Genomic DNA, 19,157 nt, shown 5'->3' on the forward strand with positions numbered 1-19,157 from the left:
ACCAGCACCCCCAGGTCCCTTTCCGCCGGGCTGCTCTCTAGCCACTCCTCCCCAAGCCTGTAGCATTGCATGGGGTTGTGTGACCCAAGGGCAGGACCCTGCACTTGGCCTTATTAAACCTCATTGAGTTGACCTCTGCCCATCGATCCAGCCTGTCTAGATCCCTCTGCAGAGCCCTCCTACCCTCCAGCAGATCAACACTCCCACCCAACTTGGTGTCATCTGCAAACTTACTGAGGGAGCACTCGATCCCCTCATCCAGGTTATCGATAAAGATATTGAACAAGACCAGCCCCAGAACCGAGCCCTGGGGAACACCACTTGTGACCGGCCGCCAGCCGGATTTAACGCCATTCACCACAACTCTCTGGGCTCGGCCGTCCAGCCAGTTCTTTACCCAGCAAAGAGTAAACCTGTCTAAGCCACGAGCCGCCAGTTTCTCCAGGAGAATGCTGTGGGAGACCCTGTCAAAGGCTTTACTAAAGTCCAGGTAGACAACGTCCACAGCCTTTCCCTCATCCACTAGGCGGGTCACCTGGTCATAGAAGGAGATCAAGTTGGTCAAGCAGGACCTGCTTTTCATGAACCCATGCTGGCTGGGCCTGATCCCTTGGTTGTCTTAAAACCAAGGATCAAAAGCTGCTTATAAATCCCTGTTAGTAAGTGCAGTGCTTTAACAGATACTATAGTAAAAAGTAGTATCTACATAGCAGAGACAAGTAAGTTCAGGGCACTTACAGAACAGTCTATAACATGAAATTAGCCTAAAGAACAGAAAAGTGATCAAACTAACCCAAAAGACAGCAGCTGTAAGCCTGGCATTTGAAAATACAGCCTTGGGGGAATGAGGTTTCAGAACAGAAAGGATAGGGTTTGGAGGAGTAAAAGGCACATAACTAGTAACACAAAGATCCAGATGCTGTGGGATCTTGTAGTACAGATCTTAAAATATTATTTAAAACTAAATAATAATGATGATGATAGTAATTTTTAAAAAAGACAGCTGAGGTAGGTAGCCACTTAAGATTATAATTTTTTCTGGTGCAAGCCTCAGCAAGCTGCAGTGCTCTAGATGCTGCACATCCAAGAACAAAAGTAAATACAGTGTCCATGCTGTGCTCAGGCCTGTCCAAGAGCTTCAACTAGAGTCCATGGCTCTGCCTTGTCTCTCTGATGATGGACACTCTGTACCTCAGAGAGCCTCATCCAGGTAGCACTATCATCAGAAGAGCTGGTTCAAACAACCTCATGGGTTGGAGGAACTTCCAAATGGATTCCCTTTGTCCACACCTTGCGTTTTCCTTCCAGCAATCTGAGTTGGCAAAATGTCACAACTCAGTTGGACTGGGTACATTTTCAAACACAGCCAGGGCTGCCCAGAGACCCGACTCCAAGTCTCAGCCCATCCCCTCTTCCATCCCATGAGGGATTAGGGAGTGGGGAACTTTAGGGCTGCTGTTCAGTAACGTGCAGCAGCAAGCCATCCTGATCCGTCTCCAGGCAGGGGACAGACATTGCCTCATCTGCTCTTCTGCACCTCAGACAGGCTCCAGAGCTTGCATACACTGTGTATTTTATAAAGGTAACACAACAGAGCTGGTGAGAGTAAAAAAGGGACAAGTTGCCTACAGCAGTACAGAGGGCAAGTGAAAAACGAAGAGAAAAAACCTGCACGTGGGCTGCTGTCCTATTACTTTTCTCCAACACGTCTGGACTCTCCCAGCCCTCTAAGTGCCTGATTCTTGCTACCAAAGTGTGTAATCTCTACATTGCTACTTTGAGTGTATAAAGATTTCTCCAAAAGGAACCTTTTTTGCTTGAAACATCCTGTTTTCACTTTGTCAGAATGCGAGTTGAGTAAACTCAGGCTCCAGAACTAGGAAAAAAGTCAGACCTCTGTACAATAAAAAGCAACCCAGTGAAGTAATTCCTTAACTGCTCTCATTCAACACAAAAAACATTACATTGTTAAAATCATCTGAGTAAAACATTACAAGCCTTACACAGTAAAACTTTTAAACAAATTTTACACGGTACATAAAGCAATTATAGCTTGTTTCTTCACTAATAATCCAAAAGTCTCTACTTCATTTTGGAAACCATAATGTGCACCTCAAACTATTTCAGATGAAGATTAAGAATAGTTCATGGTAAAAGCAACACTTCATGGACTTTGACATTGCAGACTTTTTGCATCAATTATATAAAATACTCATTATTGTGTACCTAGATAACACTGTTTTTTAATTAGTGCCTCGCCTCCTTTACTTACAAAGCAAACAGCATAGCATTTCATAATCTAAACATTCAGATTGTAATGATGCATCCTTGTCATACAGCAACAGAGTAGATAAAATCATATCTTCTTTATATTCACATCTTAAAATGTGAATTTGTTGATTTAACTATATACCTAAAGTATCATTCATGTAGTCAATCAGCTTTCAGGCATTGTTGCTTAACCATGTAACAGCAATTTAATGGGACGCGTTTGTTAGAAAAGGAAAAGGCAGACTTTGAGAAACACTGTGTTTTAAGAGCCAGTGCTGGTTTGCTCCAGAAGCTACTTAAATTCTTCTGACAGTTGCTCAATAAATAACTTCATTACTTACACTCTAATAGACACAAATAGAACTATTTGAAGACTGTGAATGAGAGAATGGTTTACCAGAGCCAGACCCATTCATTTTGAAGACAAAAAATAACCCACTATTCTGCTTCAATAGCTATCATGTTTTTATTATTTTATGCTAATATTAACTGCGTAAGACCATCAGCAAACTACATCAACCATGTATCTACTAGGAATCTTGCCATGCTAGTCATGTTTTTAAAAAAACACTTTTAAATGTTATTTAAACTGTGAAGTACTCAAGTGAGATCCCTGTCCTTCTGTTTACTTCAACAGCTTGTGCTGCTCTGGCTCTTTGGAACATGGAAAATTTCCAGTACTTATACAATAGCATCCTTTAAGCCAGTTTTCATTGACCTTTAAATCACCATCATTTGCTCTCAATAACCATTAACGAGGACAAAAGTGAAGTCTTATTAAAAAGGCTTCTTCTTACAGCATGTCCTACTCAACATCCACTTTAATGAAGAAGTCACTTCTGAAAAGAGACACTATCTTCCATTTGTAGAGCTGACCTTATCTGCTGAAAAGGAACCAAGGAAAGCACTCAGTTTATGTCACAGTGGCAGAGCAGTTCCTAACGCAAGGAGGAGCGGTGCTAAGAGGTAACGAGTCAGAAGGCAAGGTAGGCTGATGTATTCGGCTTAAACTCGTCACACAAGATCACCAGCGAGCATCTGGGCACAGAGGAGAGCTGTTTCACCTAGGCTTGAGCTGTCTGCATACAGCATTCGGTGACATCTCCGAGACGCGCACGCCAAGGGCACAGAGATCACGGCATCATCAAGGTTGGATAGGATCACTGGAGATCACCCAGTCCAAGCCCCATTCCCAAGCAGGGTGAGCTGTTGTTCTGTCCTTAGGACCAACAAGATGGGGAAACATGAGAAGCTTTAACAGCAGATGGGGAATTTCAGGCCCGAGTTAGTGCTTTACAGTAACACAAAGTTTCTCTGCTAACAAGTAATCCTATTACAGAACTGATTTCTCAGGTTAGCGATTTTTTTCCCCTCACATTTAAAGATAAGTTTATTGTTTATAAATTCTCATGCAAAATATATAAATCATTGTCTAGTGACAATGTGACTAGTTTTGTATTAAACTGAAATTCCAACTATTTGGAATATCTCATTATTCTCACCATAAGAAGCTAGCAATCATTTTTTTTAATTGGTATTTTGTCCATTTCCCTTTTGTTCCTATTTTAGTGGTTAGGGTCATTGAATAGCTTGATAACATAATTCGACAAATTTCTTATGAAACTTAAAAAGTGAAGTAGCTTTAACAATAATGTTTTAATTAGGCTACACTTACCCGTAAAAACTTTCTAAAAACCAGAAATAAGCCTGACCATTCCAAACCAAACAAAATTGTCTGACTTCTTGAGACACTCATCTTTAAAAAGCATGTAACAACTGAAATCTCATAGGTTAGAGTCTTAGTTAAAATCTGAATAATTTTTAAACACAGATCTTAAGCTAAAATGTTTTAGAAAATTCAGTGGAACGTTACAAGAAGCAGTCTAAATATAGGTCAATTTAGTTTGAACTTCAAAAAAGTGCTGTGGTAGTAGGTCCTTGGTGTAAAAAGGGTTCAGCTGTACATCCATCACACAGCCAATTTTTATTGTTTTCTTTTGGCCTCTCAATTTTAACTAATTTGCTACAATTACTGCACCTATAGCAAAGCTACAATAGTTGCCACCATTTAATGTTCATATTTTCCATTTTCAAAAATATAAGCCTTAAAAATAGAAAAATGCAAACAACGTGACCAGCAGCATTATTTCTGCTCTTACTTCCTGTTAAGTTTACAACATGCATGAATGTATGAGACAGACGGACAGACAGACAAAATTTTTAGGACTGTGTGCAACAACAGCTCTTAACATGGGGAAAAAAGCTGCAGGTCCAGCTCTCTGTCAGACAGAGGAACCAAGAGGCATACAAGTTTATCTTTAAGACTATGTTATCTGATGCTAACAAAGTTCCAACATACCAGTTCTTCTCTGAAATTCCATGGGAAAAGTGAGCATTGAAATTTTACCAGCAAACCCCAGAAAATGTATATTTATATTGTCTGCATGATTTATATTTAATTATAGGGAATTGAATATATTTAAGAATAAACTAGTGATTTTCTGACTCAATTAAAAATTAGTAGAAGCCTTTATCATAAAATTTTAAAAAATTATACTAGATGGAACCCCAAGGTAACATTTTAAGCATTAAACATCTGGAATGTATCTGGCACACTGTCAAAAATTAACCTCACCCGTTATTGGCATACGGTCTTGTACTTTCCCTCCTTTTTATATAAATTCAGTCATGGCCTCAGGTGAAGTTTTTCATTTCATAAAGTCAGTATCAACATTTTGGGGAAAAATGCAGCATGCAATGATATTAGCTAACAGAAACAGCTAATATTATTGCCAGCCTTTACTATCTACCTACATGAAACAAAGCAGCACAGGATACAGAGCGGACATAGCGAGGTGTCACGGAAGCAGTCTTATGGGGTGATGGAGGTATTCAAAAAGCATCACCTAGCAGTCACGGTAGAAGTGTTTCTGAAAGATTATTTGTGAGCTTCCTACCTGTTCAAGAGAGTTGAAGGCTCAAGTCCAATGTCAAAAAGAGGCACAGGTTTTTCTGAGGACATTGCCACCGAAAGTCTATAGGCCATACTTTCAGTCATCTTTCAAAGATGACATTTGTTTGACTCTAAAGCTTGAATGCAATGTACCAACCACTCATCAAATGCCTGAGGTTATGACCATCCTCAAGAAGAATCTCATTTCAGTGCGTGCACTGGAGTATTTTTACATTCTATGTGACGTGTCAAACTGAAAATAGATACAGGTACATTGCTTGCAGCAAACAGAAATAGGGCAGAATTGAAATCTTTTTAGGTATGCTATTTACCAGAGAATCATAAATCCCCTATGCTCTTATTCTAGTTGAGAATAAACCATTAATTAACTGAAGGGGAAGCAAAGCGTGTTCTGTGTTTCATTTTCAGAAGCAAACATCTGCATGTCATGTTTAAGGAGCTCATTCAGGATGGCCAAGGAAAACTCTTCAAGACATGCTGTTGCCTAAAACAGACAGCATGAACAACCTGCCAGCAGTGCAGCAAACCTGTGTATTTGTACGTGCTTGCAATAAATCTAAAGAGGAACTGCAGGAGAAAAGTTAAAACAAACAAAAAAATACCCTCTAATATAAGAAACCTGCCATAATACGGTGAACTTCTGTAAATTGAAATGTGTTGCTGTGTCTCTGTAAGCTACATTAAAGCTTCACCTCAGCAACAGTAAGCTGTTCCCTCCTGGGAACACCCCTCCACCAAAAAACCCAAAACATGAGTTAATTTCCTTATTCTAGAGTACACTTAAATAAAGTTGTGAGGGCTCCTAAATTTTCTTTTTCCTTAAGACTAAACAGAAATTCAAGTTAAATGTGGTTGCTTTGGGAATAACGAGGCAAAAATGAGAACTGGCTTTTGACCATCTTTGTACCAAAGGTATAGGTTCTCATTCAGCACAATCTGAAGCTTGCTTTCCTTTTGTTTTTATATTTCTCAGTACACAGTTCCCCGAAGTCCATCCCTTATTTTTGCCGATTGATTTTATGTCTTCCGCATCAATATCTACCTCTGGCTAGAAGCCCCTGCTTTTCTTACAAGAATTACTTGCTTTGTTCAGTTTGTATGTATTTGTATATGTGTTTATATGTTTGAGAGGCTCCCAGCAGCCCCTCGAACACCTACAGCTGTTTCCTAAGAAACAGTGGTTTTCCTGCATGTGGTTTAATCACTTAATATTCATTAGCAGAAGGTCCTTACGCAAAGCAGAACTGCCTTGCAATGCCACCACTGAACTCAGAGAATAGCGGTCAGGATGACCGACGCCTCACTAACCTTTCTCCACCCAACAGCAAGTTACACTACGTTAATGCTACTCTAGGATAGATTTGGTAAAGTTATTACAGTCTGGTCTTTTTATGTTTGTTTACGTTTGTTATAATTCACACTACTGACACTTTTTATTGAACAGCGCACATAAGACAACAGTTGTATAAAGCTCTAAAACTTTGCTAAAAAGGACGGAAATGCCATGCAAGAGATAAAAGCATTCCTTTCTATCCCAAAACTTTTGTCTCTTGCCTTTTCCAGAAGCTTCATATCAGCAGGGGCATATGGCTCTCTCAAAAGCAGTGTGTAAAAATCTCCCAGACTAAAAGCATCTAGCCGTATAGAGGAAAACAAGATATATTAAAACACACACTCATCCCATTGTTATGCTCTTAAAGGCTGAAAATTTTTATGCCTTCTCTTCACTTTCAGTTTTCCATTTTAAGACCTGACTATTTACCCTATCTATTTAGAAAGCTTCTAGACAGAGACAGAAAACTATGATGTTAGAATATCCAAGCTATTGCAAAGTTAGAGGGATTTTGCTGGGTTTATTCCTTCCTCTTTTGGACAATCACCAAGTAGAGTTACAGGAAAAACTGATTTTTTTTTTTTTAAAAAGCTACTATATCTTGTATTGGAAATGCAACAATGAGACAATGTTGGACTGCTGAGTAATGAGATTATTCTGAACAGAGAAGCTGCTGAATGTGTAAGCAGGGGATTCGGGTGGAGTTGAAGGACGTGCAACAAATGTACAGAAAACCAGAGCTGGAGAAATTCCAGTGTAAACACACCCCTAAAGGAAACCATCCTCTGGACATGGGCTGGAATATGTACAGAATGAGCTAATAAAGCAGTGTAATGTTTCTAAGTCACTGGTGTCTCATTTGAAATACTACTGGTACCTTGTTTTGCATCAGGAGGTACCAATGGGAATTACTGGGGACTTACTGCACAGAGGCAGAGGAGAATTCCTCTATCTCTAGAAGATCTCAATCTAAATGAAAAAAAACAACAAACCACTAAATGCGTATCAATCACCTGTAATAGTTCTTTGCTACATGCTCATGTTGCCTACACATACATCCCTACTGCTGGTGATACCTATTTGTAAACACATGCAGTAATACCATTTCTTTTTTATCCCACTGATATCTAGAAGTCAGTCCTTTCCCTTCCACAGCATTGCCCTAGGAAGGGGGAAAGAAGCACACACTTTTTTCTTAGTACTTCCCAAGCAATGAATTGCAAGTTCAAATAGCCCGTGGAAAGGCAAGATCGCCTGTGACTGCACACGCTTCACATCTCTCAGAACAGCTAACAGCTACAGAAAAGTAGCAGGTCTTCTTCCTTTAAGTGCTTCTCCATGTGTAAACGCACCCTACGAAGCAACCCCTACGGTGCTTGCCCTGGGCAAGCGCTACCTCCTCTAGGAGGGGTTCAGAATAGCCACTTTTATAAAAGCTGAAGGACTGGCATCCAAAATGCAAACAACTCTAACTCCCCAGCAACAGCAAGTTCAACAGAAATGTTAAACAGCCGTTAGCACTGCTGTCTACTATAGAAACACCCAGCAAAGAAGTCACAGCTGCTGCTGTTGAGCCTGGTTGAGAACCATCAGCTGACTCTAATTGTGCAATGAACAACACTGATAGAAAGTAATTTCATTTTAACTACCTCATAGCATCCACGCACTTGTTGTCTCCCTTCTTTGATAAAAGGGAGTCCCTTGCACCACAAGGTAAAGTATAAGTCTTCTAAAAGGACCTTTTTTTTTGTCAGTCTAAAAGGCTAAGCATGTCTGACACTGAAGGTGTGCACGACAGTCTCAATAACTAAGCTGTGGCTTCTCCTCCCTTCCTCACCTCCTTTCACCAAAAACCAGGCCATTTATTCTCCACAGTTAAAGTAGTTTCTAACTTTACCGTTTCTGGCTTGTGTGTGGCTGCACTGAAAGATTTACCTCACCTGCTGCAGCAAATCAGTTGTACTGTTCTAGACAGAAGCCTAGGAGTAAATTAGCGTATATGTCATAGGCAGTGATGTGGTGGCCAGAGTCCTAGAGCAAAATATGGGACTACTGAGACTGACAGCAGAAACATATTTATTGTTATGAAGTATGCTCCCGAAGATAAAAATTACCTGCTCTTTCCCTGAAAGCCATTCCACATAATAAGAGTGAAGATCATTAATGGCAAAAACATTCAAGTCTCCAAGACAAGGGATTCAGATCTTAAAACCAAAATTATCACCTGCTCTATGCTGGAGCCACCAGTATCAGTGCCATATCTTGCTTTACTTTGAACACTGTCTTATAGGATCTGATATTACTAGGATCATCCACAAAGCGATTCACAGTCTCTGGATAAGAGAATCTGAAAATTCAAGTTCCTGTTCCGAAGGCCGATCAGACACCTGAAAAAAATCTTGGACCATCCTGTTTGTTCATGTGGCACAAGCTGTCAGTTGTCTGCGTTGTTCTAAATGAATGCTAGGGTGGTGCAGAATTCTAGTCCACTGGTATGAAAAACTACTGTCAACTGCAGGGCACAACTTCAGGGCTGTCCAAAGTTGCTCCCCTAGAAGGGAGGCAAATATATCTATCATTTTGCAGAAGAGGTAAAGATGAAGTTGCATCCATTTGCACACATTGTGTGGGATTTGATAGTATGTCCTTGAAAGGTGTTGAACTAAGGAAAGTTATGGCTCTCTTATTGAAGCAAATGACTCTTAAAAGGTTTTCTTCCAGGGCCAAATGATGTTGACAATTAGGGGCGGTATAAATCTGGCAGGTTGACAGAGGCTGTTTCATGAGGGGAAAAATTTGGTAGATAAATATTGCTTGAACAGAGTAGGACAGAGCCAATGAGCAGACTTGTATTACCTGATACTTTAGTGTTGCTCACAAGTCTTTGGCCAAGTAGAGGTATAAAAACTAAATAAAATCTCTGACTTTAAAGTACATTTCATTAAGGAATGTACTACTTTGGGAAATCTGGAAGCCCATAACCAGGCAGTATCGTGGGCTGGCATAGAGTCAAAATCTCTCTAAAATTCAGGAGAAAAAGAAAACATTGAAGAGTGACGTGGTTATATATTGGTACAAGTCCTAATTACTGATATGAAACTATAACTTTTCAAAAGAATATTGCTGTTTTAAAAAGGCAATTATATAGTTTATTTGTTGAAAAAGGATAATCTACCTTATGTGGTATTGGCACTACAGAGAAAAGATTAGTCAGAGTAAAGACATTTAACTTGGAATCATGTACTTTCTGTCCAGTCTTCTGCATGTAGATCCACAAGATGACTGTTAACAAACCAAATGAGAAGGGTCTAATAAGCACTGCATTAATAGCTGTCACACAAACTGTCCTTCCCACGTGGTGAAAAGCATCAGTAAGAAACGACTTTGTTTCAGATGACTCTTTTAGTAGGATGCATAGTGGGGAAGATAATCATCATATGCCAAAATGCATAGATGTGTTAAGTTCCCATTAGCTCAGACTGCAGATGCCCTTGAAAATATAAATTTGAGTCCTCCAAATCTGTGGCAGGAGAACTCTCTTTTCTAATCTCAAACAAGACATGGTGGAAAAGTGTAAAAAATAACAGTACAAACCAAATGAGGGCAGGGATCCCCTGCAAATACCCAGGGTAGTGTGAAGGAAGTGGACAAGGAAACAGACAGGTATGGCCCGAACAATAATTTTGGCACTCTTGCACAGAAACCACCAAGGATGGTGTTGTAGAAGGACCCTGAGGCTTGCTAGCTGTCTTCCTTAGAAGACTGTGCCAAGAGGGGAAAGAAAATGACCAAACACTGACTGCTGCCAAACATTTTGAGAGACTCATGTTTTGAGTAGGGATGGCCTCATTTCCTCCAGCTCACAGCCCAGATGTACTCCTTCCAGAAAAAACAGAGCAATGCACAATCAAGAGGTATGAACTTAGGTCTGAAAGCCAGAAATTCCATGCCTGTGATGTGTTTTAGGACAGAGCTTCTTTTATAACCATGATGAAAAGTCTCTGGAAGATTACCTGCGTAAGAAATCACCTACGCAACTCGTGAGAGTGAGAAGAGTCTAACAATAGGTAAAGCTCCAATTCAGACAAGACTAAATGAAAGAATAGCTCAAAGCGTGACTTCTGCAAATACCATTCTTCCACTATTGCTCTAGGTAACACCTACATGCAAACACCAAGCACATACAGAAAATAGCACCACATGGAGGACATTGTATTTCATAATGCTAGGTTAGGGCTATATATTCTCAGTTTAGCATAAGCTAATTATTCATTATTTTATTCTACGCTGCAAGTTTAATAAAAAGAGAAAAATTCACACTATAACTAAATGGTGAAACTTATTGCCAAAATATTATGGAAAGCCACGAATTTAATGCAGTTCAAGAGAGACCAGATGATTACATACATAAAACCTAAAGAATATCTTAATGTTTTCAGAATCAAGATAACTTTTTTTCATTCACCTATTACTTAGAAGGAGAAATTGGTTTAACATTTACAGAGCACTCTAAGAACAAAATGAGGCCGACTGAAATCTTCTATGCAAGATTCTCACACCTTCCCCTGCAGCAGCGTTACTGGCTGCTGACAGACCAAGTTGAATACACCCTGGGCACAATCCAGCGTAGTATGTTTCTAGAAGACAGTCTAGGAAAAGAGTGGAATTCAACACCTTCATGCCGTGCCAATTCTCCTTTTCCAACTTTTCAGAGCAGGGCAAATGTTATGCAAGGAGTATCAATTAGTCTTGCTTTCGAGCTGAGGAAGCGACAGTGTGCTAAGCTAAGTTTTAGCTTGATAAAGATAACAGAGCAGAACAAAATCATGCCAAAGAGTAGAATTACTGGGTGTCATGAGACATCATGGTGCTTGAATTCAATGGAAAGGCTATACAAAAAACAAGACGCAAACGCATCTGGAAAGTGTCAATCGTTGTCATCTTCACAAGAAACAACAGTAAAAATGACAAACGAACATGTATTTCAAAAGTGCTTGGTGAGGGGCTGCAACTGCCATCATCGCCAGGCTTTTGAAGTCAGTAGGAGAAAGATTATCTAAAATTAGAAAAAATGCTACAGCCATGCTAATTCTCTGTCATAAACTCACAGAGTAACGCGCCACCTAAGCCATATTGTTGACATACACAACCCACACCAGTGCCTGTTGGAGAACAAAACTCCAACAGGCTATTTTCAAAGAAGCATTTTATGTCTCTTGCGACACATTTCGATTTCAGAGACTGCCTACGATCCACTCTTACAAGGCACTGGTTAAAAAAAAAAACAAACACACACTTTTTTTTCACTTCCAGGTTAAAATTCTGCACAGTTTTCAGAGAAAAAAATATTAGGAAAAATAACTGTGAAATTACTGCTTTATTACCTCTTTTAATATAATTAATTTTATGTTACACAATAATCAGCTTTAACTAAATGAAGATACTAAGATAATCATCCATAGTAACAATCTGATTAATAAAGTCTATAAAATATATATATATATATATATATATCTCTCTTTTGCCTGGGAAAAAACATCTAGATGCGCTGAAAAAAATCCAAGGGGGCAGTTATACTGGTGAAGAAGTTAAATCAAATTAATCCAGACATTCTGGATCAAGAATTTTCAATCAAGAAAATACCAGGTATCTGTAGGTGAGATGAGAGTCACAGAGAAGGACCAGGAACTGAACTTTCTTGGCTCATGTGATCCAGGACTACTTGACAAGTTTTTGGCCTCCTGTAAGCCAGATCCGTTTTCTGAAGTGACTTGGATGTCAAAGGCATCCAATGGAATTCAGAAAAATCCAGACTCCAATGAAAGCCGCATTAAAAACCATCCCAAAAAAATTTATTAAATGTACCATGGGATCAACCTTGTGCTGGCAAACAGACAGCAACTTCTGCCGACAAAGTCTAACATTTTGTAAGTTCTGCCACAGGAAAGAAATATTTCCCTAGTCTCTAATTCATTTTCTTTATAAAAAAGGGATGCTATCGTGCAGCTGACAATCTCAATATGTAAACATTACTATGTCAACAGAAATAACTCACACTTGCAGCACTTGCATTCAATACAGTGCATCTGAACCATTGTAAATGTAAATACATACAATAAATGCAAATAAAGACATTCCCTTTGAGGAATATGAGGAAATGAATTGATCTCAAATTTGTATGTGCTGAGTCAGTCACACATTTCAATGAGGAGGCAATCTGGCATAATATCAGCCCTTGCAGACTGAGTATTTGACATGATAAATTGACTTTGAAAAGTTGGTAGTAAAGACTGTTAATAACATTCCAAATGCTCTCTAAAAATATCAAAAGAGCTAAACCAAATGCATTTTTAAATACTTATTAAAAGTCACTTTAAAATGTAATTTTGCTTAGACTTCGGGCAAATAAGAGACCTCTAAATATGCTATGTCTATTCATTTGTGAGGAAGGAAAACAAGAAAAACAGTTGGAGTTGAAAGAATTACTACAGACAAAAACTTCTGTGAGAACACTGTGGTGAACAAGATCTGCTTCTATATGTAAAAAAAAAAAATAAAAGAAAAATCACTTGAAAGCTAAGGCTGACATACTTTGCCTTGTAAGAGGCTGCATCTGTATCTTCAATACAGAGCATCAGTTTCAATATAGCGGCTTTAAAAACGGTTCCTAGTCAGCTTGACAGCGTGTGACTGCATCAGGAAGTTATTTCAGAGGAACTTTGCCATGCCTGTGTGGCTGCAATAGTTACCAGGGCTTGCTTTGTTCAAATTCTGTTTGAAATGGCTTTTCCTTCTAGGAATGGAAATACATAAACAGTCACCTAACATTTTATCAACACCTAAAGTCTTTGGCATAGCAATACTTGGCAACTTTTCCTCCTCTCTCTGAATGCCGAGTTTACACAAGAACTTTAAACTCCTGGGTGTTCTCTATACGATGTAAAAAGTTGATTTTGGATTCTTAGAGGAAATTTCCATTGAACTTTCCTATATTTATTCTTTTTGGATGAATAAAGCAATTGAAAGAACTGTTATATTTCAGAAATCCATTTATAGAAATAGATTGTTTCTTGATAAGTCAATAAAAGTTGTCATATGTATGTACATGCTTTGTGCAACTGAAGAATTTTTTACTTTAGGAATTTATTTTTAAATGATGAATAGAAACTCTGCACCAAAAAGTGACCTAGTAGAGATTCTGAGATAATGCTCTTAATGATAGCGTGTCACTGCAATAAAGCCACAACTCCATTACATTCCCAGCATAAGCCTTTAAAGCTTTTATCTGTACAGGTCCAAATTCCTTCTCTGACCTAGACCCTGGAGGAGCCTCTTTCTTCCCTCATCCTCCTCAACGGTTGTGAGGAAGACCAGAGAGACTTGTCTTTTAAATCATGTTTCTGTAACTATGTGGTGTAGGTAAGTGCATGTTACAGATCTGCTATCAGATCTGTACTGTTTATTTCTAAAACAATGCTCTTATTCATTAAACTGGTGGATTTTAAGCTGAATATTCACAGCAAGTAATGCAATTTTGAGCCTTAATTTTACAAACAAATGTCAATTATCCAGACAAGCTTCAAGCCAGTGAGTCAAGCTACTTTGCAGCTGGTTCTCTTGAGAAACATTGCTTAATCAGACAGTCAGCTGGTCAGCCATGAAAGTTTATTCTATAATTGCAAAATACTGCTTCAGGATGAAAAATATCTCGCCTGAGCCACAATGTCCTTCTATAACTGTAAGCACATCACATGAGCCCATACAGTCTTCTAAAAAGATGTAAGGCAGTCACAGAAGATGATTTCATTTACTGATTCCATGCGATCTTATTTTTTAACTCTAAATTAATTTTCATAATCCCTTGCCTGAAGACATAACTTGTGAGCCAGGGGCTTCAAACTCACTTCATAACGTAAAGAAATCTAACTGAATATAAAAAAAAACCCCAACCCTTACAGATTTAAACTGAATAATAAGATATTGCCTTGCAACTTCCAGTGTGACAAATACGATCTGCAGCAGTTGGGTAGTTTTTAACTTATTTACCTACATAAATGAGTCTGTTTCTAATAGGATCAAACATTTTCTGAGCTGTGGGAAGAGACAGTAATAAACATACTCTGAAAAAAAGGCATTCTGAAAGAAAAACATTCATTTATCAGTAAAGACAGCATTTAGATATGAGTCAGCATAAAACAGATACACACAGTTCTTACAGATAAGACCTTTGTTTTAAGGTATGATAAGATCATACGTTTGCCCTGAATTGTAACAACTGAAAAAAAATCAACTAATAAAAAAATGAGAATGTATAGACTGGACTTAATTTTATAGCTTTTAGTCCTTTTCTCCTTCTGTATGTTAAAGTAAATGTTTATTTTTACTTCCCAGTGAGTTCAACTCACGAAGGGTGCCGTTTACGAGGGATGCCAGTACATAATGCTTAACACTAAATGAGTCACACTCTAGAATATCATTTCAAACCAAATGAAGTTGATTGATTGCTTTGCACAGTTGGTTTTGGAATAATTCAGAAAAGGTTTTTTCCTTAGAAAAAAACAGATCTCTCTAACAGAGTGCAGTGGAAGATCACAAAGCGTAGGTATTTCTTAAGTAGCAAAGAGTCTGTCAAAGGGGAAACGCTTTCCAGTCCTTTCCTCCAAGACCTCTAACAACACTGCTATCAGCTGGGTGGTGTGGGAAGATGAGAGCAGGTAGTGAGATAACGAGAACGTAACAGTTGGGAATTTTACGGGAAACAGTAAACAACCAACTTGGCAAATGATCTTTTGTTCTTAAGAAAAAAATATGTATGAGATCATTATTAGGCAGAAAAGATTGTACATGTTTTTCAGCCATCTTTACTTAAATGAGTCATTAAAACACTTATTTGAAACTATTTAGACAATCCAGCAGGACTAGAAATAAAACAGACTTTTATAAATATCTTATACATCTCCCCAGACAGTCAGTCACATGTATAAAGCACACATGTAGTTGGAGAAGCAGCAGACAGCTGAATATAGCCAAGGCTGACTTCAGTAGCTCAAGAATACAACTGAATACCAAAAGACACATCAGTTAAAACATGATTGAATACTGTTTAAAACATCATTCATCATTAGCAGCTCAACTGCAGTGAAAAACACAGTGTGAAATACCAAATTATGGAATGTCCTACAAAGCTATACGTTTTTTAAGTCAAATGATAAGGGAAAGACATTATTGAAGTAGTATAATCTGCCTTGAATTTGCTCACTTTCAATAAGGAAAGGAACACTTTTTTTGAAGAAAAAAATCAGACTTCATTCCAATATCAGTAAATAAAATCATAGTTTTAAGAACACACAAATATCAGGATGCTCAATGAGCACTTGGATCATCACTGTCACCATTCAGAATACCTAAATACATCATCAGAATGGAAGTTCACTATCCATGTGCCAGAATAACAGGCTTTTTAAAGTAGAACAGAGGAAAATCCACAGGGAACATAGAAAGTTAGTACAATGCTATTTATATGCACTAGGAGCTTTATACTGCAGTTATTTTTGGAGTTGAGAAAGTTCAGACTGCTATTCCAAAGCCTACACAATGCATGTATTACTGCTATTACGCCTTGTTTTGAAAGCTTTTTATATCATATTTGAAACTAAAAGGAAAATAAAATGTAAGCTTGTGCTGACATACATTAATGATTTAAACAAATCCATGAAGTCTTACAGTCTACTCAATTCTCACTACAAGAGAGGCTGAAGAGTGGCTTAGTTGCATAATGGAGAACTCAGAGCTTCTTGTTTCCCGATATATCTGTGCTAACTGCATGGCAGTAGTGTGATTCATTTAAAGTTAACTGTACAGATCCATAAATTTATTCATGAGTGATGCAGTGTGAACTAGGATTTTAGTCTTAACAGCTAGATGGAGAAAGATTTAGGGCATCTTTCGAAATCCTCTGCAGACAAAAATTCCACCAATGAAGGGAAAGAAAAAAAAAAAAAAAAGAAAAAAAAAAAAAGGCAAAAGTTTCCTCTCCCTGTCCCTAACTCCCAAATCTTGAGTGTGCTTCAGACTGAAGAATGGAATTCAGGTGTCTGAAAATCTCTGAAGGGGCTGGTGGGTTGTTACAGTTGCTGTTGCAAGCTGTGCCTCACCAGCTGCAAACCAACACTCAGCTGAACTGTTGTCGAATATAATGGGGTTTATTTCTCCACAGACACTCCACGGGTCTGGGGAGAAAGTGAAAAGTACACGCGTGCACAGAGCTGCTGCTTGTGCAATATCCTATAAGGCAGTGGATATCAAAACAAGGGGCAGTGAGACCAGCTTAGGCAAAGACTTGATTTCTAGACATTTAGCACTTCCTGGAAGACCAATAAAATCACCATGGTGGTAAATACTGAGGGGAAAAAAGGAGGTGACTTCTTTTGCTAGGGGAGGCACCTAAAAGCCACAGATCATTAAACAGGTTTAAGTAAGCATTCTTGAGGTCTTTTTGAACTTTTTAATGTGTATAGAAGTGGGAATTCTTGTTTTCCGCAGTTGGCCAGATGGTCCTGACTCACTGTCAGTCACAAGGCCAAAATGATTTTTACATTAACAAAAAAAAAACCTTGAAGCCATAAGTCTTTCCCTCAAATACCTCCTGCTGAAGAATTTTGTGAACAGTCATTTGTTCCCTTTAATCTTGCAAGCTTCTTATTTTCGATCAATGCCTCAATGTAAAAAAAAAACTATTTCTGTTAACAGAGCTATGCACATACAGCTCATCTATCTCTTCCTTTGCCAGAAAATTGTACAGAAGGCACCAAAGTGTTGTTCCAGTTTGCGCTTGAAGGCACTGGTATACACAAGGTTCTCAAACAGCGACCACCATGAATCTCAAACTCTGTAGGCTGATGTTCAAGGGGCAGCGTGAGAGAGAAATAGCTGTCCTTCTTTCATACCACTTCCTTATCACTCCATAAATACAGATACTGTATACAAAATAAAAGCGCTCTAGTAACCTATGAAACAACAAATTATTAAGCAGAGACAGACACTTTGATGATTATTGATTTTTTTAAGATATCTGTAGGTACATATAGATACATATACGTATAGGCACATATAGGCATCCTTAGATTGTATGCATATTATTTTTATATATGTGTAAAATATCTATAATATAAATATTTGTACAGGTAGAAGTCCATATACTTCAGGTTGCTAAGACAAATCTAGGACGAAGGACCCATTCCTCTCTGGTGTTGTAACACGCAGCTAGGATTCCAAGAAAATCGAATTCAGTTAATGAGATTAAAAATGTACCCATGTTTTAACATAATTAGAACAACCATTTGCCCTCTTAATGCAATACAAATTATTGTCTATGTAGACTAAAAGTGTATTTTAAATTATCTCAATTATTGCAGCTTTGGCTTACATTCAGCTATGTTAATAACCCCCTGCAGAAATATGCCAAGAGGAAAATAAGATACAATTACTTTTATTTGAAGTATAAACTTACATACCTTGGCCTCCGAAATGCTAAACCATATTGTTGGCAAGCCAGTCCCACAGTGGGAGTATAAACAATAGGCATGAACCTTTCAATGTCAGAAGTCAGCACTTTATAGAAAAGCTTTTCATTTCGATCCTGAAGACTCATTAGTAGAATGTATCTGTGGACAATTAAATGTAATTAGACAGACATCAAGTGAATGTATAAAGAAAATTTAGAAATAAAAAGGTGGTTAGATAATTAATGAACGTTATGTTTGTTCTACAACAGCCTCCTTCTTATCTAGAGTATTTAAATTCCTCCTTGTCTTCATAGCACCAATGTTTCAGACACAAAGGATAACAAACTGGTTGAGACAGAGAGAAGCTGAAACCATCACAAGGTTGACATACTCTACATACTCAGGAAGCTAAAGCCTCTCAGGTATAAAACACAACACTGCAACTGCATATTTGGTTGGTCAGAACCTAATCTTTACGTTTCAGTTCAATTTGAAATGAGACCATCATTAAACAAAACTTACTCTCTCTACAAAGCTCACTCTCTTGCCTAAAACTTCAAATTAAAAAATGTTAACTGCTTCTACTCTTGCCTCAATAGAAATTTCTCCTAAATCCAGACTAATACTTCAAACAAATGCTTCACCTGAATACTGCTTTCAAAAACAAAGCACACGCATATGCCTTTCGACCCTGAAGTCTATGTTTGTAACAAAATCTGCAATGTTTTATCTCCTAATGGAAATCAAAAGAAAATGAAAACCAATGGAAATTAAAAAAAAAAAATCAGAGACATGAGAGTGAAAAAAGTCTATGCTTAGCTTAACCTACTTTTGACTACCATCACTCTAATATCGAATAAATACACTACTGCTCCAAGATCCCAACAATGAAGCCAAATTTCAATGTCGAGTATGACAGATGATACAAGTCTACGAGTGATGTCAGGTTATACTAGTTCACACAAGTATGACTCCGGTCAGTTTTTGAACACTGAATATTTAGGAATTTGATGATCCTAAAGCTCACCCCTCTATTCACTTGTTTTAGTAAGATTAAGAATTACTTTAAAAATTC

The 19,157-nt window shown here is 38.1% G+C and overlaps 1 protein-coding gene across 1 annotated transcript in view; it reads right to left on the minus strand.

Annotated features, from left to right (window-relative positions):
• The window catches only part of ME1 (malic enzyme 1), a gene marked incomplete at its 3' end in the record, with an annotated part of 200,940 nt that overhangs the window by 127,025 nt on the left and 54,758 nt on the right, over nucleotides 1-19,157 (minus strand). The window contains exon 3 of the mRNA XM_081998048.1: nucleotides 18,092-18,241. Coding sequence (XP_081854174.1) covers nucleotides 18,092-18,241 — 150 coding nt within the window. The remainder of the gene's footprint in view (nucleotides 1-18,091; nucleotides 18,242-19,157) is intronic.

The sequence above is a fragment of the Phaethon aethereus genome (assembly GCF_964289735.1).
Source record: "Phaethon aethereus genome assembly, chromosome: 3".
NCBI lineage: Eukaryota > Metazoa > Chordata > Aves > Phaethontiformes > Phaethontidae > Phaethon > Phaethon aethereus.